Source organism: Gallinula chloropus (assembly GCF_964237585.1).
Source record: "Gallinula chloropus genome assembly, chromosome: 10".
Taxonomy (NCBI): domain Eukaryota; kingdom Metazoa; phylum Chordata; class Aves; order Gruiformes; family Rallidae; genus Gallinula; species Gallinula chloropus.
Window position 1 is genome coordinate 22833163 of NC_140095.1, and position 21677 is coordinate 22854839.

Genomic DNA, 21677 nt, shown 5'->3' on the forward strand with positions numbered 1-21677 from the left:
TGTGGGTAGTGGAGAGATTCATACACCATAAATGTGTTTATCTGAAGTCCCAGACAAGGAATCAGCCCTGCTCCTCACTGGGAAGAAATCTGCTGCTGCATAAATGCCATTCCCCTGGCTGGCCAAGAGAAAAAAAACCTCAAGAACGTTAATGGTAAGAACGTTGCATCTTTACAAACTCCCCAAAGACTGCTAAAACCATCGCTCCTTTCCCTTCTTCCTCTGTACACAGAGGCAGTCTCAGCTTAATTACTACCTGGCAACAGGGAAAAAAAAAATCTTTAATTACTTAATTACTTCACAAAACTTCTAAGTATGAACAGCTTTCCCCACCCCCGGCACAACTATTCTGGCACGGCCCCTTAAGGGCTGCTTGTCCTGTCTGAGCTGCAGGCATGTAAAAATAAATATTCCAAGGTCAAATACTTCAGGGAAAAAAGAAGAAAAGTGTATTTATTTAGCACAGCCTAAACTGACACTTAATTTTTGTAATACTTCAAAATAATCAAGGCTACTCTGCCTGTTTTACAAGCTTTAGAGGACTGTGTCCCTGGGGTTGAGAAACACCACCTGGCAGAAGGGAGCATTTAACCCACAGAAGCTGCCTCTGCTGTCACCAGGCCGATGGCAGGTACACCTCCCGGCGGGTGTTACCAGCCCCATGGCCAGGTCAGGCTGCAGAGGGACCAGGCAGACAAACCCAACAGGCTTTGCAAGCACTTGCAACCTTTTCTTCTTCCCCAAGAAGCTACACCAGCACCCTAACACCACAGCAGCCAGCAGCACACAGTTCATGGGCCACCAGTCCTTGCAGCCCGGCTCCGGCTCAAACCCTGCCCCAAGCCCCTCCTGGCGCCCAGCTTCACACCCGGGGAGGAACAAAGCCAGCCAGCAACACCAGCCCTTGGAAGGAACAACTGTTTTTTTAATAAAGTGTACAAAGTAGTAAAAGTCCTTACACAAGGCGCTGCGACAGCGGGGACAGAGATGGATCGGGCTCCCCGTGGGCCTCGTGGGGAAATGCCAACAAGCGCTGGGTGGAGATGAAGGACATGAACACAACACAGACCCACCTGCCCCCACCAGCTCCCACCAACCTGCCCTCCCTGCCCCACACCGTGTCCCCAGCTGGCCCCACTATCCTGCCCGGCTGGGTCACCCACGCCAGGTCATCCCACACGCGGCATCTCGCAGCGTTCAACACCAACACCACACTGAACTGAGTGACCTGTCTGAGCAGCATGCATACAGAAAGGAAGAGGAAAAACACAACCCGACCAAACCCACCACCACAACAACAACAGAATTTTAAGGCTATGCATAAATCAAAATGAAGCAGTATTTTTAAAGCTAGGTAGCAAGTAGCATCTGTGAAACATAAGGCTTGAGGCTTATTAATTCTTCAGAACAGGTTTATTTGCTTTTCCTTCTTAAACACCAATGTACCACGTTTCTTCCTTCGCTTGAACTGGGATTGTTTCCTTCTCAGCAGGGACATTTAACTCAGAGAGGTTATGTTGGAGCGGCCTCCCGGGGGTGCGACAATGCGCTTGCTCGCTGAGCGAACACCCTCATCGATCTGGGTACCTGGGAGAGGACAAGGAAGCACAAAGGGAAGGGGAAAGCCAAGTTAAGAACACGTTCTTCACAGGACTGAGCAGTCAGGCAGCCTAGGGCCCTGCTGAAGGGCTGCCTGAGGCTGTTTGCAGCAACCTGCTCCCTCTCCAACTCCAGTAACAACCCCAGAGCAGCAGTGGCTTGAACATCACCGCAGATGCTCCTCCATGCAGCAAGAGCAGGGTCTGATGCTGCTCTGGCACCTGCGTGACCGCAGTCCTCCTTGCCTCTACTGCAAGGTGCAGTGGGGTGCAGAGCCAGCTCTGGCCACGTCCTGCAAGGGACACAGCAGGACTCGCCCTGCCACACACCCCTCTGGTGCCCAGCTGGCCCCAGGCCATCTCACAGCTGCCCCCTGCCCCAGACCAAGGGACTCTGTGCTCTCCCAGCCCAGCCATTCACCTGACAGGCTAAATCCAGACTGATGGAGGTTCCTCACAGGGGGTGTCTGCCGTGTGGGGGACCCCCTGGTTGACCCCGCAGGGGTGCCCCCCTTGGGGGTGGTGGTCAGGTCAAACACGGGTCCGTCATACATGCCCCGAGGCACAGCATGCATCTCTGCCATCTGTCACCAGAGAGAAGAGGACAGTGACACTTTGCCCCAGGGAGCATCCAGCCATGGCAGTGTCACACTTCCAGCTCCCCAGTCCCACTGCAGAGGCAATTCACGCTGCCAGCCTCGTGCCCCTCTGTCCTGCATGCCCATGACCTCCCAACTGCAGGCTCAAAATACACCAGTCTGCAGCATGGCTTCCACGGTCCAGTGAGAACAGAAGTGGAAACACAATCAGTTATTAGCGAAAATGAGGGCAATTTGACCTAACAGTGTCCTGGCATCCCTGTCTCCTCACCTTCCTCCTGGCTTTGATGCGCTTGTAGACATAGTCAGGGAACGGGCTGCTGGGCAGGAAGCGCCCGGTGCCCTGGGTCACATGCAGGTTGCCATCCTCCAGCACGATCTTCCCCTGGCATATGACAACCAGTGGGGCCCCACGGAGCTCCATCCCTTCAAAGATGTTGTATTCAGCTGCCTGCAGCAACCAGGGGGTGACAGTCAGGGGTGTGTGAGCACTGCCTGCCCACTCACACTGTTCAGCTCCCACACCTCCCTGCTGGTCTCCAGGCAGAGGACACCAGTAACAGCCTCGCCTGTCCCAGAGGCCTTCTTTAGTCCACCACACTGAGAACCCACCAGAGCTCCCAGCACGACCTGCTGTCAGCAAGGACTCCAACAACAGAGGAGGGCAGGACCCGGGCTTGCAGTAAGGCACGAACAAAGCACGCTGGCAAAGCCAGGGAAAATTTGTATATGGGAGAAGAACCCAGATAAGGAGACATGCACGTCCTCACCCCTGTGTGGGTCAGGCTCAGAAGAGCAACACGGTAGGGTGAGGAAAGCCCTGTGTGCAGAACCCAGGGCTCAGCCATTCTACCCACACTCACCGCTGGCATTGCCTGGACTCAGTCCCTCCCCCTCTGAGCCAGCATGGCAGGGCAGCACCAAGCTCCCAGCAGCCAGGCAGCCTTACCACAGCACCCACCCCTCCAGCGCTCCCCCAGGGCTTACAGACTGATGGGTTTTTGCTGTGACGATCTTCACTGCGTCAGGGTCCCATATCACGAGGTCGCTGTCAGAGCCCACGGCTATTCGCCCTTTCCGTGGGTATAGGTTGAAGATCTTTGCAGCATTGGTGCTCGTCACCGCCACAAACTGGTTTTCATCCATCTTCCCTGTGGCCTGACCAGACATGAAGAGAACTAAGTGCTCTTTTGGGGAAAAGGAGAGTGAGTGCCCTGAAAAGCACTGGGCTCACTCCCACACCCCACTGGCTGTCTAGGCCCAGACGGCTGCAGCTGATGTTACTACTGGGGCCAGACAGAGCAAAAACTGGGGAACAGTCAGGGCTCCTGGCTGTTCCCCCTGAACCCAGGATTGCTTCCCCCCTGCCCTGGCACGCCGTGACTCCCAGGGTAGCTGGGTGCCCAGCTCTGCAGGGTGAGAAGCGCTCAAGGAGCCCATCAACCCTGACCGCTCTGCCCCCTTCCCCAACTCCTACCACTGCCTTGTCCCAGATGACAGACATCCGTTCCTCGATGCCGTTGGTCCCTTCTGGGATGGCCGTGAAGTTGTCTTTTCCGATGGCTTTCTGTGCGGTGCTGAAGGTACAGTGGGCACTTCCCGAAACCTGCAGGTCACCACTGAGGGGTGGGGGTAACAAAAGGCATTTTGGGGTCGGACAATGGCAAGGACATGATGGATGTCCTTTGGGCACAGGCAGCCCACAGCCCAGCTCTGCAGCCGGTTCTACAACCCCTCAGCCTGAAAGCTTCCACCCAACCTGGCTCCTGCTGCAGCCGCATCCCCAGGAACATGGGGGCTGGAGAGCTCTGCCATGGCACTGCCTGCCTGGGGCACGGGCAGCCTCCCATGCACCAGCGTCAACAGCTCAGCTCCCGGGGAGATCCCCTGGGGAATAGGGTGCCCCTGTGCTGGGCAGAAGCTGTCCTTCCACACGAGACTCCAATGTTTGTACTAACAGTGAGGGACAGGGCATCGTGGGTGCCGTGGGCAGAGCTGCCTTTCTGCTACACAGGGAGACAATGGCCCAGGCTACAGCACCGCTGCACCAGCACTGCAGACTCTGCACCACGGACACCTGTGAATCTGACAGTGGGATGAAGAGAGCAGGACTCCCCAGAAGCAGCTATCTCCAGGAGACCCGGAGAAGCTTCCCTGCAGCGCAGGGCGAGGAGCTGGCCATGGCCCGGAGCTGCCCTGGCTCCCTGGAAGTCACCCTGCTGCTGGGTCCTCGGGGCAGTGGGAGGTCTGGGCTGAGGGGCAGAAAGAAACAGAGCAGCACAGACCAGCTCCAGTGCTGTTTGAGGCCAGGGGGCCCCAGCACCCGGCTTCCGGGCCGGCGCAGACACAGCAGCTCTGCTGGGCTGCGAATCAGCCCTAATCCACCCGTAATCTCCATCTCCCTCTGGTAATTTCTGCCATATGTCTGACTGACGGCACAGCCAGGCTGACGACACAACACGCCTCCTAATCTCCACCAGATTTGTCCGGGTGGAAAACAAGCCACCCAGCCCAGCTGCAGTCCCACAGCCTCTCTCGCTGAAACCTCATGGAAAATGGTGTGGGGAAGGTGTCAGGACAGACACCTGTGAGCTGCAGGGACTCAGAAGTGCTTCTGTCCCTTCCTTGAGACTAGGGTAAATCTGAAGTGGAAGGGAAGGATTAGAAAGCCAGTTCAGGACCTGGGTTCACTTTTCTTTGCCAGTCCCCAAGACTGAGCAGAGGCACTTCCTGCTCATCAACCACAGCAAAATCCAGGGTGAGCTGCGTGTTCTGACCCCAGACACACCAGCACCTCTCTGAGGCCAGCCGTGACACCTCCACGCTGACACAGCCCGGTCCATCCTAGCAGGCCCCTCTGCCGAGACTCCTCACTGACCAGTCCCCCTCTGCTTGTGTCGCCAGAGATGCTTCCAGCATTACCTCAAAGGTCATTTCCATTTCCAGCCCCTCAGTCTCAGCTGTTCCTAGCACAGCTCAGCGTGCACACAGGGGTGTGAGGGGTGTGCGACGCACACGTGGGGCAGGGCCAGGGCCAGCAACAAGCTCTGTGTCCCTGGCTGCTGCGCCTGCCTTGCCACTGACAGCATGGAGGGAAAGGCCAGGGCACATTGCTGAAGTGCTTCTATTGTTTGCTCTCTATTGTCAACAAATCCCTTCCCCACCCCTTTGCTTTCGGGGTGAAAGAACAACCTCCTGTGGCTGTCAGAAGAGCTGCCCTTCATGGCCTTGTGCACTCTGCGAGCTGTACTACCACTCACCTGTACAGACCAGAGAGACCACCTGCTTTGCATTTGGCCAGTGGGCTCCACAGCTTATGACACTTGTAACCCCTCCACCTTCTCCCGCACCATCTCAACGGGCAGCCGCTTCCCACCCTGCGTGTGCAGAGGGGCTTCCCCAGCCTGGGGAATGCTTTCTCTGGCAGGGCTGTGTTAGCCCGTCCTCATTCCTCTGCCTGCTTCAGAGCAGTTAAAACGGGCCATGACTACTTGCTCTGGTATTTTTCTCAGTACTGATGTTAAGTTTACAGTGCCTCCCCTGACCTCCCTTCACTCTCAGGGATGAGCCACTGCAGCTCTGAGTCACAGCCATTCCATCAGTCAGCTCAGGGTTGGACCCATGTCTGTGCTACCCAGGTATCTCCTTAACCCCTCCTCTTCCCCTCCGAGGCAAGTCCGCACAGCGGAGCTGCCACTCACCTGGCCAGGAGAGAGTTAATGTAGTCAGGGGTTGTTGGGTCTGGGCTCAGAGGTGGAGAGACCACGAATGCAGCAGCCTTGGCCCAGTTCTTGCTCCAGTAGTGTGTCCCATCAGTCCCCAGGCTGGCTGTGATGGGCTCACCAAACACCACATTGCCTAGAAAGGAGGACAGAGAGGACACGGTTTTGGTGGAGCCTGGAGGTACTCTGTGTTCCACAGCACCACCAACAGCCTGCCTGCCCAGAAGACACACAGACCCATGTCAGGTTGGCGAAACAACCGTGAAGACACAGCGACCACTCGCTCCAGCTGTCCAGGGTCCCAGACGCAGCAGCAAGGCTGTGTGCAGCAGCAGCAGCCGCCACTCACCTTTTTTTCTGGCTTGTGAGATGAGGTCAGCAGCACTTTTGCTCATCACTTTAGTCACGTAGAGAGGACAGTTGGTTTGGCTGGCGATAGTGATGGCCCGGAAGACAGCTTCTGCTTCCAGCTGGAAGAAAGAGGGGCACATGGCTGCGGAGGAGCCCTGGGCAGGCAGGGAAGAGCCCCAGCTCCTCTTAGCACAGCACACTGCTGCTGACACCCTGTGCCCTCACCCTTACCCTGGACTCCCTGTAATCAGGGTGACTGGAGATGGAGGGCTCAGTCTCCCTGGGGCCTGGCCCAACCCGCAGGATACAGCCACACGATGCTCAGCTGGACTGTGCGCAGGGGCCAGCGCAGAGCTGCCTCTGCTGTTGTCTCCATTGCCTGGTTCCAACTCTCCCAGAGAGAGCCCAGGCACTACTGCCTGGCAGCAGAGCTCACAGGCCAATGCCAGACAGCCAAAGGTCTGCTCCAGGCTTTCCAATGGCTGCATTTGGTTTAACCAAGCGTCCCCCTGCCCATGGCCGGGCTGCACTGAGCTGTGCGCTGGCAAGCTGCTGGGACCAGGATCTGTCTGTCCTGCCTGCAGCTGCTGCTGGTCCCAGCCTGCTGACACCCACCCCATGTTTCACTGTCCTGTTTTAGTTGGGGTGGATTTCCATCACAAAGGATATCTTTGGACTATTACATCAGCCCGAGCTCAGCCTGAGCTCAACCCCGGAGTTTCTCCAAGTGTTCACTCTGCAGTTGGGCTTCAAGCTTTGGCATGAGAAAGTTCAAAACAGAAGCCTTAAAAAGACAAGGTACCAACCGTCTCGCTCCCAGGGGAGGCCAGGACTGCCAGCTGCAGGGACACAGACTGCTGCGGGCCAGGCAGCTGGCCGTGCACGCTTAACTCTCCCAGCAGACCACTGCACCCACACACGCACCCGTATGCCCCTCGACTTCTGCAGACCTGTTTGCTGCACAGTGAAAAGAGGCTTCTTCCTCTGGCTTAAAGACTCTTTAAACAGAAATTCAACCAAAAAATGTTTTTATCAGCACACTTATGGACACTTCAATAGCTGTCAGGATGTGACATGTGGACAGGAGTGAGCAGGGTCATCACTGAATACCCCCGCAGCAGGTTACAATCCGGAGCAGCACCATCCTGCCCTACCACACCACCTTCATCACCTGGTAGAAGAGCACATCTTTAACCCCCACTGAGGTCCCTCTGAGACAGATCAGACTCACAAAGCTACAGACCACCTTCCCAGTGCTTTGCCATCAGCCTGCAGGCTTAATGGGGGGAGGGTTACCAGGGTTATTTCTGCTCTACCTAATGTTTTCCCAAGTAGAGGATGTTTATCTTCAACAGCAATGAGATTTGGATTTGGCTGAACAAACGGTATCTAGCATCTTCTTGCACCATTCTCAGTTGCCTTATGCTTAATGGCATTTCAAGATAAAACACTCAATGTTTTACCAGCTTTGGATCAGAAGAATTGAAGTACTGTCTTATAATAAGACCACTCTCAAAGCCTGGTACAACCACAGCATCCCATAATTGCAGGTTAGCTTCCCAGGTAATGGCAATGGGTCTAGAGCCATAAAAATAAGCAGCAGTTTACACACAGAGGGGCTCTGATCTACTGTATTTGACATGGAATCTCTTCCCTGTAGAGGAAGATGCTTTACAGTCTCATACTTCAAAGAGTACAAGCACCGTTACACCAGGCTGTGTGTGCCGTTACCAGCCATGGACCAGCCAACTTCTCACACACCTTCAGCCAACCCCTTTCCCTTCCAGCCACCCCTGAAGCACAGGCACGTCCCTGTGCTCCCCTGTTCAGCTTGGCTATTGTACCCAATTCTTATTGTTTTCTTCCTTCCTGTGCTGTGGAAAGTTAAAAGCAGCTCTCAGCAGGGAGCTATCTCAAGAAAACATCTCTAAAATTAGACTCAACTCAGATTAATGGACCAAACAGAAAAACACCCTGTGAGCTAAAATTAGAAGTAATCTAATTAGTGTCTTGACAATGACTTGCAACTAGGACATTCCCCCTCTCCTTCTCTCCCACTCCTTCCACCAATGGCTTTGTCTGTCTGATTCTGAAACGCACTTTAGACCCTAAGCAGAGATTAAGCAGGAAGAGGCTGGTATCTGTCTGCACTCAGACAGACATGAACAGTGAATTTTCAGAGGAACTGAAACCTGCCATTTGATTCTCCTCAGGCCTCTTGACACCCATGGAGTCACCTGTACAACACAAATGCTCCCAAACCAGCCCTGAACGTTGCTACAGCCATACAGATCTTTCTGCTGATTGATTAATCTCTGGGACACTCAGGGCCCCTTGTCTTTGCTAGGAGATTTGAGCAACACTGAAAATATTTGTCACAGTGCACACCTCACTCTTTCCTGAGCTGATGATCAGCAAGGCAGTATTGCCTGTATAAACAGACACCCACAGAGGCACGCACACACACACACACACACACACACACACGATGCTTTCTTGACCCCACTATCTACACCAAGCCCTCCTGTGACTTCTGGGGAAAGTTCTGCAGTGCAGCAAGGCTGGTACCACCCTTCACATCTTACCTCCTCAGGTCTGCTCAGCACGTGGCCCTCGGGGCCAGTTATTCCCATCTCCAGCATCCTGGTTTGTTCCTAGAAAGGACAGAGGCACACTCAGCAACAGCCCTTCAACGCTCTCCCACCACTTGAAAATACTCTTCCAGTGCTCTCCCAGGACCCACTGCATGTCAGAGTCCGAAGTCTGGAGCTGTGCTCACACCCTGTTCCTGTTTGGGCTGTGCCTCACACCTCTTCCCTTGCCACCTCCTCTCCTATGCTGACTGAACTCCAGAGACACACAGTCACCAGGACCACTGAAACGGGGAATGGAGAGAGCAAATCCTCTGTCTACTGCTTGGGAACAACCACCAGCAGCTGACCACAAGCATCACATCTCTGTGCAAACAACATGCTGACCCCATACCAGTCTGTGACGTTCAAGCTGTCCTGACAGGAGGAAGCAATTCCCAGGGCTATGAAGTGCCACCAACTAATAATTTGGGGGTGTTTTGTGGTTAGCCTGGTGCTGAAGTAGACATAAACTCTAGCTAAGACATTTCCTCTAATGACTCTCTGTTTTCATGTGAAAGAGCCATCCAACTGAGTGCTGTAGCTCTAAAAAGCCCAAAGAAAAGTTGGTTCTTGTAGCCTGAGATGATGTTTGAAGAATGACCTCTTAGGTCACACTCCTTCAACTCCCCAGAATAAGACAGACAGGAAAAACCCAATTAGTTCCAGTGTGTAACTGAGCAATGTCTTCTCTGTCTTAATGAAAATCAAACATTTGGACTTTCATCCAGCACCAATTACAACACAGCAGGCCAATACAGCCTACCCACTTAACACCAAACCACTTCCCTCATAACATTTCCCCTGCAAATCCAGCTCTATTAGTCAGCTGCTGGCTTACAGCAGGGAGAAAATTCCTCTCTTGCTGCAGCACTTTCCAATACACTTTAACTCTCTTAGCTGGTTATGTGCAAGGTAAAGGTCTCTGCCTCTCCACACTGGAAGAAAGAGCTGCAGTTGGAGCGAACACACTGTACTTGATGGCCCACGTGCTTCCATTTAGATAGTCACTAATTCACTATTTCGGATCAGTTTTGCACTGTATATTTGCAGCAGAAAATCCTGACAAATTTGCTAATGCTGCTGAGCAGCAGAGAGGTCACTGTCCAGGCAGCTTGAGAGTCCTTCTCTAACGCCTCACACCGAACCTGCCCGCGATGGGTTTTCAGCCCCCACATACCAGCAGAGTCGTTAGTTACCTGTGCAATTATATCCCCATTTTCGGCATGGACTTGAGCTATGGCACCCAGCTCTGCCAAGCAGCTGAATATCTCATACAGCTAAAATGGAGACAAGAAATACCAATTACTGAGCAGCCAGACTGCCCCGGCCTGTGCACGGTGCTGCAGCCAAAAGCCCTGGCAGCAGCAGGGCTTGGCATGGACTGGCTGTGCCTTGGCAGATGCAGAGGGCTGGCCCACACAGAGGAGAAGAGCCACAAGGCCTGTCTGAGGGCAGCAGGGGCACGGCAGCTGTGCTGGGCACGGTGAGACAGGGGCCCCTCGCATCAACAGACACAACCAAGGCAGCAAAGGGGTTCTCACCTCGGTGTTGGACATCTGGTACAAATCCTTGTAGGCCATGTACACCATGAAGGAGTTAACTCCTAAGGGCAGAACCGAGAGGAGAGGCGGTGAGTTGGGGGCTCTCCTCACCGAGGGTCCCAGTCAGGCTGTCTGCCTCCGGGCTGCCTTCCCCTCCAGCTCATCCGCACGGCACCCAGCAGCGAGGAGGCAGATGACCACGGTCACCGTCACCACCCACAGTCACCAGGAGCTCCCTGCCAAGGGGCCGCGGCTCGCAGAGGCGGTGGGCAGCAAACCTTTCTCTTGGACCATGGTGTGCAGCTCCTGGCGGGCGCGGTCGCTCCAGCGAGGGATGTCCACGTGCAGCGCGTAGTCACAGCAGGCCTTCCCGTCAGCCCACTCCCGCCACCGCTCCAGCGTCTCTGCCAGGCTGGACTCCGGCTCCGGTGCCACGTGGTCCACTGCAGAGGCACAGTGAGGAACAGGGGTGGGCGAGGGTCTCCCTAACCATGGCCCTGCACTGTGCTGGGTATCTCCATGATGGCAGGCTTGACTCAGCAGCCTCAGGGCAGCCCTGCAGAGGTGCCCATCACCTCCACAGCGTGCCTGGGCTCCTCCGAGTGCCCTCATCAGCAGGGAACCACACAGAGCCTTTGCTTCACAGCCCTTGGCACAGGACCAGGGGCTTTTACAGGCTGCTGCTGAGAAACCAGCTGAAAGCTGAAGGGCCTTGGCCTTCCTCATCCCCCTTCTACCTCATTAACACACAGCTTCCTCCCATGCTGCAATACTAATGCACCTTTTATTGCCCACCATGCAATCCCCATGCACTCCATTTCACATAACTTATGATTTTTGGCCCATGAGGCACGGAGAACTGGTGGGGGAAGGGCAAGAAACCCAGTCCTTTACTGGAAGGATCAACAGTTGCTCCTGCATCCCAAGAGACACTGCCGTGCACACAGCTGTGACCATGGCACAGCTGTAAAACCCGACTTCAAAGCAGTGCACAGCCATGGCCTTCTCCAGGGAAGGACCTCAGAGCTCCCTCTCCTTTTCTGTTAGCACTGTTTATTTCCAAGCAGCCTGGGATGCCAGGACATGGCTCTGTTTCTCTGCTCAGATTCATCTGAGCGTCATGCTGCCCTATTTTTATTTAGCAGGGATAAAAAAGTGATGCCATTGTTCTTTTCTGAGGGTCCCAGCGGCACCAGTGCCCGCAGACAATGAAGCGCTGTGGAACATAGGCTCTGCGGGGGTGGGGTCCTATGCAAACCTCCTGTCCCACCACTTCACTACTACCAAGGATCCCAAAGATTCATCCCAATCCTCACACTTCAGGCTGTATTAACAGCGATCAGAGAAGAGAGGAGCACACTGTCACAGACCTTTAAACAAAGGCAACTGAGAAAAGCAAAGAGAAAGAGAAATAACTAGGCAGTGTTCCAAGAGTGCTGGTTGCTGCCACGTACAGGACCTGCCCACTGCACTCACTGATCATGGTGGTACCACCAGCCAAGGCGGCTTTCGTTCCTTGGAAGAAGTCATCCACAGCTGTCATTCCCTTGTACGGCATCTGCAGGCGAGTGTGGACGTCGATTCCTCCAGGGATCACCATCTTCCCATTGGCCTCTATGGTTTTGACCCCTCCAGGGACAATCAGGTTGTCTCCAATCTGCCTGATGAGATCAAACCACGATGGTGAGCTACACACAAAGGAAAACCAGCCACAACACCATCAGCTTGGCTAGGGAGCAGCCAGGGCCACTCAGCCGCCGGCAGCAAAGCCCCGCTCCTCCTCGCTGCCAGGCCTGGGCTTGCCGGAGCCAGCGAGTGAATCCTCCTCACCCTGCAGCAGCACACAGGAGTGTCTGGATCCCTTCACCCTACGACTCTCCAGCCCAGGGTGGCTGCCATCCATCCGGCTGCTCTAGTGGCGCCCGTGATGGCATCCGCTGCCTGGGGCAGGCGCTGGGCGGCTGGGGCAGGGTCTGGTGGGCATGCAGATCTCCGCAGCGCACGCCAAGAAGCTGCCAGAAAACTTTGCCCACACTCAGGAGACAGGCTGCCAGCCTGCCAGCCCTACCTGCTCGCCCTGGGGTGCGCTCACAGAACTCACCCCAGCCCTGCTGCCAGTAAGCTGCACCCCTAATCTCTCCTCTGCCCCGTCCTTCTGCCCACCTTAAGTAAGGCTCAAGTCTGAGGCCTACTTACAGAGAAAGATGATTTCCCAGCGTAATGCTGCAGCTGACAGGCTGGCTCAGGGCTTGTCAGGGACTTGCAGGCTGCTCACAGCACAAAGGCCCAGTGTGCAGAGAAGGCTGGGGCTGAGGAGCTGGCGAGGAGCCCCCAAGCACACAGCGAGCTGGCTGCAGCCCGGCTGGGATCGTGGCACAGCTTGGGGCACTGACTCTCTCCCTTCCCCAGGAGCGCAGGCAGTCCTGTCCTCCCTTCCCCAGGACCTCCCATCTCACGCTGTCTCCTTCATGCTCCTGAAGGACATCTTTGCTATCAGCAGGGTCACACTGCAGTGAAGGCAGATAAAGTCCCAAGAACCTAAAAATATCTTTAGAAAACAGGAAACCTACAAAGCTCCAGTATACATGTACTCAGGACCTAAAGTACCGCTGCAGTCATCCGGAGTTCGGGCTGTCCCAACACAGACCATTCTCCTCCCGAGCCATACCCAGCCCTCCTGCAGGCCAGCTCCCCCAAACCTGAGGACTCGCTTCACTCAGCCTCCCACCCCCTCAATCCCTTTATCTGTCCATATGTAGCACCCAGCCTTCAAATCTCCTCTTTCAGAAATCCTATTTTCATCAAGCCCTCCTCAGGCTTCCCTGATGCATCAAGATAAAAGACAAGTCGGTTTTAGTGGGAAATTCTGCATTCCCTGGTGCACCAGGGAGGTAAAAGCAGAGCAAATTCTGGGTTTGCACCTCATTCAACCTTAGTGACTCTGCAGGAATCTTCCTCAGAGTAACAAGAGTTCTGTGGACAGGACTGCTCACTCCAGTATCCTTATGGCAATAAACCAGCAGCTCCTTCCACCACTTTAACTGAGATGAATCCATCACCAAAGGAATTAAACTGCTCGCTGTATTCTTCCCAGAGATCGCTTGCAAGAGCATTTAACTTCCAAGGAAATGAGATTCTGCGACCCCCAGTCTGCAGACAAGGCTGAGTGACTGGCCCAAGGATACCCAGAAGGTCTGTGCCATAGCAAGACCTGAAGCTGGCTCTGATCCCTGCCTGGGTACATGTACCAGTTGATCATGGATGCTTTTGTCCATGAGCTAAAAACAGCCTCATAAAAACACAGTCCCACTTCTTCAAGTATTTCCCTGCTGCTGGATTTTTAAAATGTACCATCCTGGGAAAGCTGGATACTCTCTCTCCTCTTACCATAGAGCAAGCAATGTCTTTTCAAGTCCTCTGCTATCACAGCCCTTTCAATTCACCCAGCATGGAGGTGGTCCCAGTGCCAAACATTTGCCACGTCTGAACTGCAGCCTTTAAAGAATGGAGTTCTTACAGCACCTCTGAGACACATGTGAAAAAGCTGGGGGGACACAGAGGTTTGTCTGCAGTTCCTGAAAACCCCAAGGATGCTGATGACCTGCAGCACAGCACTGTCCTTGCTGCTGCTAACAAATGGCATCTTGTGTAGGGTCCTTCATACTCACACTGCTAACACGGGGCAGAACAGGAGCCAAAGACAAATCCTGCTCCTGGCACAATGAGATACAGCTTTGCCTACAATGGGCACTGTGTCACGAAGCCACCTGCCCAACTGCAACTTGGTCACTGGAGTCACTGTGCAAACATGTCAGGCAATCACACACACTGCAGAGCTGAGCCTCCAGCTTTATACCAGCTGGCAAGTTGGGAACAGGCTGCATCCACAGAAAGCCAGTAACTACCCAACCTGGAGCTGATGTAAGGGGAGATGGAGGTAATGTGCTACAGAAGTCACATACTTACTTTATGAGGCCATCCTCCATGTAAATGTCAGCGTAGAAGGACTGGTCATCGTTGACTATTCTCCCTCCTTTAATAAGGAGACGATCACTCTGTGAAGGGAAGAAGATGGCAGTTGTCAGCAGCAGGAAACACACCGCTTCTCAGCTGGGTGCTCTGCCTCTGCCCCAGCCCAGCAGCCCACACTGTGGGGAGCTCATGTCCCTACTGACACTGGCAACAGCAGGGTGAGAGCAAGGGCAGAAAAACCTCATACTCGTGGGGTGTACCACTTCTGAATGGAAGGGGTGCTGCCAAAACCACCGCTCAGGCAGAACCGTGGGCACAGCAAATACACAGACAGAAAAGGCTTCCTACACTGGGTCTCTGCACACACAGACCTGTGGGCAGCACAGCCCACACGTCAGGGTGCACAGCAAGTTTGGTACTAAGGGCACATCCTTCAATCTTGCCTAAATACCAAGTGAGTTGCATCAGAGAACACAGTTTACATCTCTCACATCTGTTACCATCTTGCAAGGACCACCAACAGGACAGGCGGCCCTGAAGATGAGGCATCTGCCATTGGAATCTATCTCTCCCCTGCGATGCTCAGGGTAGTCCTAAGGTACTTTACAACATCACAGGTCCGCACAGGACACCCCGGAGGCGTTAAACTACATTCCCATCTCATCACTGCCCACCTCCCTTGCTCTCCTTCACTGACAAGAGTGGCCAGCAGCCCTCCCCAAAGGGACACAGACTGACAGCTCAGGACCACCTGGGCCAGCACTGCCCCTGTGCTCTTCCTGTATTCACGATGATGGACCTGGGCAGCCCAGCACACGCTGATGGGGGAGAATGTGTGGGGACAGACCCTGTCTGGAGGAATGGGGACGGCTGAGGTCCCCCTCTTCTATCTCCACTGGCATAAGCTGTTTCAGAGAAGCGTCAGCCTTCCTGACCATTTAAAATGCCTCCAACAACCCTCCATCTCTCCAGCTCCCCTCACCTTCTTCTCTGCTCCCTAGCCAGTGTCCACAGCCCAGGTTTTGGCATGTGACTACACCCTCCACAGTCCAATCCTGGACCGCGGCTGACAGAGCATTCAGCAGGGCTCACATGCCAGGCTCACCCTCTCCAGCTCCTGCACAATTTATTCCTCTACAGGGATCTGGGTTTGTTCACCCTGTGCTGCCCCCGGGGCGATTTCTGGAAGCATCACCACAGTGGTGGTAGTTTGCAGCTTCCTCCTGGCAACAGAAGGATGCAGGAGAATCCCCCGTGTCCCTGCAGCCTGCGCCCAGCCTGCGCTGTACAGCAATCCCACCCGCACGCAGCGAGACAAAGGAACTGGGTGGGGAAAGGATCCGAACGCGCAGCGTGCTCAGCTCTGCTGCAGCTCAGCGCTGGCGCAGGGGAAGAGCCGCGCTCTCGCCTCGCCAGTGCTGCCCACGTCCCAGCACCAGGGATTTACCTTCCCTGCTCAGTAGGGCTAATGCCCAGCATGGGCCTCGCCTCCCACCAGGAAAAGTGCTCGGCTGAGATGTTCCCCGGTTCCTGTTCCACTCACTGTCCTCCCTGACAAGCAGAGCTGAGTCTGCTTCCCTTCTCCCCTGACCCCAGCTAAGCCATCGGCACAGGGATCCAGCACAACTCTGCTGTCTGAGGGGATGTGGAAGCAAGGGCGTGTGGCTGGTCACAGACCTCCCCACACAGCTCCTTCAAACAGCGTGCTGCAACAGACCACAACCAGCACAGGAAGGTACCAGCCCTGGCCATGGCCTGGGGGCCATTACCACCTCTCACCTGCAGCCCTTTCCCTCAGCTACAGTTGAGGCAGGGGCACAGACAGGTGTGCATTGGCCCGGGAGTCCCTGGTCCTTGAGTCAGCTCTCAGCTCATGCTGCATCTCTGCCCACAGGCACACACCAGGCGATGCTCAGCTTTGCAACTGAGGATCCAGAGCACAAACAGAAGCTGTTGATGAGCCACTGATTCTCCTCCTCCCCCTGTACAGGGCGCCTGTCCACCCTTTTGTGTCTATCACACTGTTGTCTCACTAACAATGCTGTTATTTCAAATTCAGAAAGCCCTCAAAGAGCAAAGCGTGACCACAGCCAGTGTCTGTAGCCTGCCAGTCACAGGGGTCAGGCAGCTGAGCTGTGGCTCCCATGGACGCACATGATGAGTATTTAAGTAACACTATGAGAAATGTAGATAGACACGACCAAGTAATAGTATCAGGGATAATCAGGGCCGTGGTTAGAGGTACAGTGAAGAAGATGTTTTCCTCACATCACCAGTCCCCTGTGTCCTGGCTGATCCTCCTTGGCGTCACCGAGCCTGCGGGATGAGGGGAAAAAGGCAACTACCTGCCGAGACCCAGTAACACAACTGACCCTCCGGGTTTGTTTCGTCCTGCCCATTCCCTTTAAACCTCCCCTACTTGCCCTCCCAAAGGCTCAGCACGGCGCAGGGGAGCTGCAGCGCTCGACAGGCACTGAATATACTGACACGTGCCTGCCCACCACACAAATGGGCACTCTGCAGCAGATGTGAGGGGCTGCTCAGTGCGAACGCTCTGAGTACACAAATGAAGTCGTGAGGTCCATAATGGCTGGAGCAGGAACAAGGGGTTCATTCAGGCAGTGCCCGCCCCAGCCCGGCTGCCAGACACCCCCTGCACCCGCCGAGGAGAGGGGCTGCGCCGGCCCCTACCCGCCGACAACGAGGGAGCACGGGACAGGGTATGGAGTGAAATCCAAATAATGCACCACACCGACAGGCTCTGGCATCGTTCAGGAGTGCACCCAGATGTTAAGAAGCAGGGGAAGAAGAAAGGAAGAGAATTCAGCAGTTGCAAGGGCACAAGTCTGGCTTCATAGACAGACTCCTGCAGCACACGCTGCCAGAGCAGCCTCAGATTACAATAAATGCACTGTTTCCCCTGCCAGAGCTCATTTGTGCATTTCCACACCCACCACGTCTCCCCGCAGCCAGTGTCGGGCTGTGTCATCAGCCATTGTCAGGAGATGGAAAAACCCTCCCTCACCAGGACCATCAAGCCTCCCCACAGCCAGTGACAACCCACTTGTCACCGGTGTGGTGCCTTTGCTGAGCTCCATCCCTGCAGGTACAGGTGCTGTCCCACAGGAGCAAGCCTGGAAGCATCCTCCCAGCACCGCCCTGCTGAAACCCAGCAGCCCACCACCAGCCCTCACAGCCCTGCCTGCTGGGAAGCCTTCTTGCTGAACATTCCCTGTCTCTCTGCTGCTGGCACCTCGGATCAAGCTTCCAAACCCACTACCCATTCCCTCATGCGCACACTCTGCTCCTGATGCTCTTGTGCAGCACCTGTTCATTTGAGATCCCACAATATCAGGGTCTCTTAACATTTCCCTGCAGAAGGGAGGCAGCAGTTTCCAGAAGGCTGCTGAATCCACCCAAGAATAGTGCTCACCTTGTTACAGAGCACAGGGCATAATTAGGGTAGTGAGGAAGCAGGTGCATGGCTTTACTCTCTTTCCCTTGTAAAAGAAGAGACACTAATTGCAGCAGTGTTTCATCAGTAGCTGGATGGCTCCTCCTTACCAACATACCAGACAAGTGCATGGAAAAACCCCTGGCTGGTCTCACAGGGACAGACAGACAGACAGACAGCCACCAGCCACACTCGGTGATTCCCCACAGTCTGTGGGCACAGTAAGAAATGTTGTACTGAGAGCTGCTGGTTTACCAAAATGTGTCTGGAATTGAGGCTTTTCTCCCCACTCACACCTGACAGAACACACTGGCCATCCCCACACAGACCTCACGGTTTTGAGAGGTGCCAGGGACATCTCTGAGATGGTGCTCATGGGCTGTGACAGGGTGACAGAACAGGGATGGCTCAGAAGACCACAAAAACAGATGGGAACTCCAGTCTGCCTGGGGTAGGAAGGTTTTGTGACCAAAGCACAAAGACTGGGGGATTTTGAGTCAACCAACAGCTCTGTCAGCAGTGATTTTGTGAAACCTGGGCAAGGCATTCCACCACTTCAGCCTTCCACCTCCCTTTCTGCAGGGATAGGAAAACACTGTGTACAGCAGGAGGGGAAATGTTTTGATTATACCTCCAAACAACCAAAGAGAAGGAACTAATAAAAAGTGCCCCAGTAAACACACGGGGTTTGAAATTGCTGCTGTCCTGAGGCGGGCACCCCAGCATCAGCACACACCCAGAACGTCAGGCTACACTTACTGGTGCCTGATGCACTGCAGGCAGCCTGAGGGACCATGAAGAGTGACACTGCCACGTCGAGCTGATGGAGCAATCGCCAGGAAAGCACCCTGTGCTCGTGCTCCCGGCTCCTCCACTGCAACAGCTGCAAACAGGATACAGCAGGCAAACCGTAGGGTTTCAGGTGTTATTGTCAGGCACTAACCACAAATTCTGACTGCAGTGGTTGTGTTACAATAGGAGCCAGGAGGGAGTGTGCTTGTGCATCTCCAGAACCACACTAGATGGTTCAAACAACAGCTGTCAGGAAGTAAAAATTCTCCTGTTTCCAATACACCCTTGACAGAAGCCAAAGCTGCCTCCTGCATGGGTGACAGGAGTGAGGACATCACTGCTCCCTTCATCTGCAGGCTCAGCCATTCCTTCAGTGCTTTGAGATCCACAGCACAGGGTGGGTCCTGCAATTCTTTGTGTACTCTTACACTCCCGATCTCCCCCTGCTGCGATGCTCTAGATGCTCTAAAGGTCTCAGAGATATCTCACAACCTGATGGCATGACACAGTCCCAAAAAACTCTAACAACAAGCACAGCTTAGCTGACAATCCACCATCCCCAGAACCTGCTACGTGTCCTGACAGGCAAGAACAGGCTCTGGAGCAGAAATCTGGGAAGGAGGAATAAACAATAAAAGCAATGCCTGAGGGGACACACAATCAGCAGAGAGGGACAGAAGAGGCTTTGTTCCAGGGAGACATGGTAGTCGAGATCTTTTCTCCACCATTCCACTGAAACAGAGAAGCCCACCCAACACCTGACTGCACTTCGCTTCCCTCAGAGCACAGGTTCAGGACACACAGGTCATTTGACCAGCATCCCAGAGCCACCTCCTCTACCCCAACCAAGACACAATAACTATGCAGACCAGGGCAACTGAGTCCCAGAGCCTCCTCACCGAGCTGTGGAAGTCAGAGGAGAGAGCGACCTGTAACGTCAGCTACAGAGACACCGCTCAGCCCCAGCACTGTCACCTTCAGCCGGCACAGGAAGGGCTTTGATACAGACAAATAAAGTCCTTTGTGAGGTTACCACTGAGGTGAGAATGTTCCTGCTGGATCTCCAAGGAGCAGGAACAAGCCCTGTGCATCAGTGAGGAATATCAGGAAGGTTCTCGTAGAAAAAGCCCCAGAGAATGGGAGAAATCCCACTTGAAGCAGTAATGTCGTCACTATGATGGTCTAAGGATACAGGGAAGGCGAGATGTGTGAAGCAGAACCACTGCTTATTAGAGCAGCTGAGCCTGGGTTGACAAAGGGATTTCTCTATAGGCGGTTAATGATCTCTGTGCTGCTTGGGAGCGTTTTGTTCACATCCCTACATCAAAAATAATAACAAATCTCGAGTGTTCTGATTTTCCTCCTTCACGGGGCCAGAGCTGCCCTCGGGAGCAGAAACCAGAGCTGTGTGAAGCCAGCAGAACGCCAGCAGCGAGATGAAAGACCCCCGCGCCTTCCAAGAAGAAAGCCCCGCGCATCCCGCGCCCCCCCGCCCCGGGGGTGCCCGGGGACAGCAGCTGCGCCCGGCACAGCCCGCACAGGGCGTGGAAGCCCGAGTGGGAGCGCGGGGAGCTCCGGCGGGACCCGGCGTGCGGGGCTCTCCGAGCAGCTAGGATGCCGGCGTAGGTGTGGTCCGGTCCCTGCACTACCGCGCCGGCCGCACCCGGTGCGGGAAGGCAGGAGCGCGGCTCGGGGTGCGGCACCGCGAACGCCGCGTGGGGAGGGTCCGCGCCCCGGCACAGCGGGCACCCCGCGCTGGAGCCGCTCTCCTGGCCCCGCCGCGCCCGGGAACGGCAGCGGGAGCCCGGCACCCCCGGCCTCGCGCGGAGGGAAGCCCCACCCGCGCCGCGGGCATGTCGGGCCGGCCCGCGGCCGCCCGGCTGGGCTGCTCCAGGCGGGGCCCCGGGCGATGCCCCGGGAGCGGGCGCTGCCGGGCACCGGCCGCCGCAGAGGCTCCGCCCGGGGCTGCGCTCGCCGGGGCGCGGCTCTGCCCAGCCCAGGTTCAGCCCGCGGGGCCGGGACACCTGTGCGGGCGGCGGGTCTATTGTCTGCGCGCCGTCGCCGCCCCGGTCCGGTCCGCAGCGCCGGGAACCGGCACCGCGCTCCCCGCCCGCCCCGCAGGGCGCCCGGCACCGGTGGCACCCCCGAGCAGCCCCGCCCGCGGCACCCACCGTGATGCGCGGGATGTTCTTCTTGCCCTGGTACGACATGACGCCGCTCGCCCGGCCCGACCCGCCGCCGCCTGCGCTGCCCTCCGCGCCGGCTCCGCACAAAGGCGAGCCCGAGCCCGCGCCCGCCGTGCCAGCCGCCACCGGGGACGGCCGCGCGCCCCGCCCACAGCGCCGCCCGCGACCGCCAGGGGGCGCCCCGCCACCGGGCTCGGTGCCGCTCCCGTGTACCGGCTGCCGCTCCCACCGCGCCGGGTACCGGGCCCGGGTACCGCTCTCTGCTCACCGGGTACCGCGCCCGGGTACCGCTCTCTGCTCACCGGGTACCGCGCCCGGGTACCGCTCTCTGCTCACCGGGTACCGGGTCGGGTACCGCTCTCTGCTCACCGGGTACCGGGCCCGGGTACCGCTCTCTGCTCACCGGGTACCGGGCCCGGCTGCCACTCCCACCGCGCCGGGTACCGGGCCCGGCTGCCACTCTCTGCTCACCGGGTACCGGGCTCGGATGCCGCTCCCACCGCGCCGGGCACCGCACACCCAGCATCACCCACCACGCAGACGGCCCGGTCAGGGCCCAGGTCCCTGCCCCTCCGCCGGGGTCCCTGGGCTCAGGGCAGTTGTGTCGGGCCCGGTCCGCCCGCGGGTCCGGCCCGCGGATCGGGCAACGGCGGGAGCGGGATGCAAACAGGGCTGGTCACAAGGTGGAACTCTCCCGTGAGGTAACGGTGAGTAAAATCAAGAGCTTTCTAATGGAACGGGTTGTCCAGTGCTGCTGCCGTGCACTTTGACAGCTTAAACTGCCCTGCACAAGAGCTGGAAACCCTTAAACACCAGTACAAGGCACTGC

The 21677-nt window shown here is 56.1% G+C and overlaps 1 protein-coding gene across 1 annotated transcript; it reads right to left on the bottom strand.

Moving 5' to 3' along the window:
* Positions 1-1026: 1026 nt before the first annotated feature.
* On the bottom strand, positions 1027-20872 carry DPYSL3 (dihydropyrimidinase like 3; the record flags this gene model as incomplete). The annotated part of the gene is made up of 14 exons (XM_084268397.1): positions 1027-1587; positions 2020-2182; positions 2469-2648; positions 3185-3355; positions 3675-3816; positions 5899-6055; positions 6269-6389; positions 8856-8924; positions 10100-10180; positions 10445-10506; positions 10723-10887; positions 11921-12105; positions 14411-14499; positions 20834-20872. 14 exons carry the CDS (start codon positions 20870-20872, stop codon positions 1499-1501), a joined length of 1713 nt encoding a protein of 570 aa, XP_084124523.1. The 3' UTR covers positions 1027-1498.
* Positions 20873-21677: the final 805 nt, after the last annotated feature.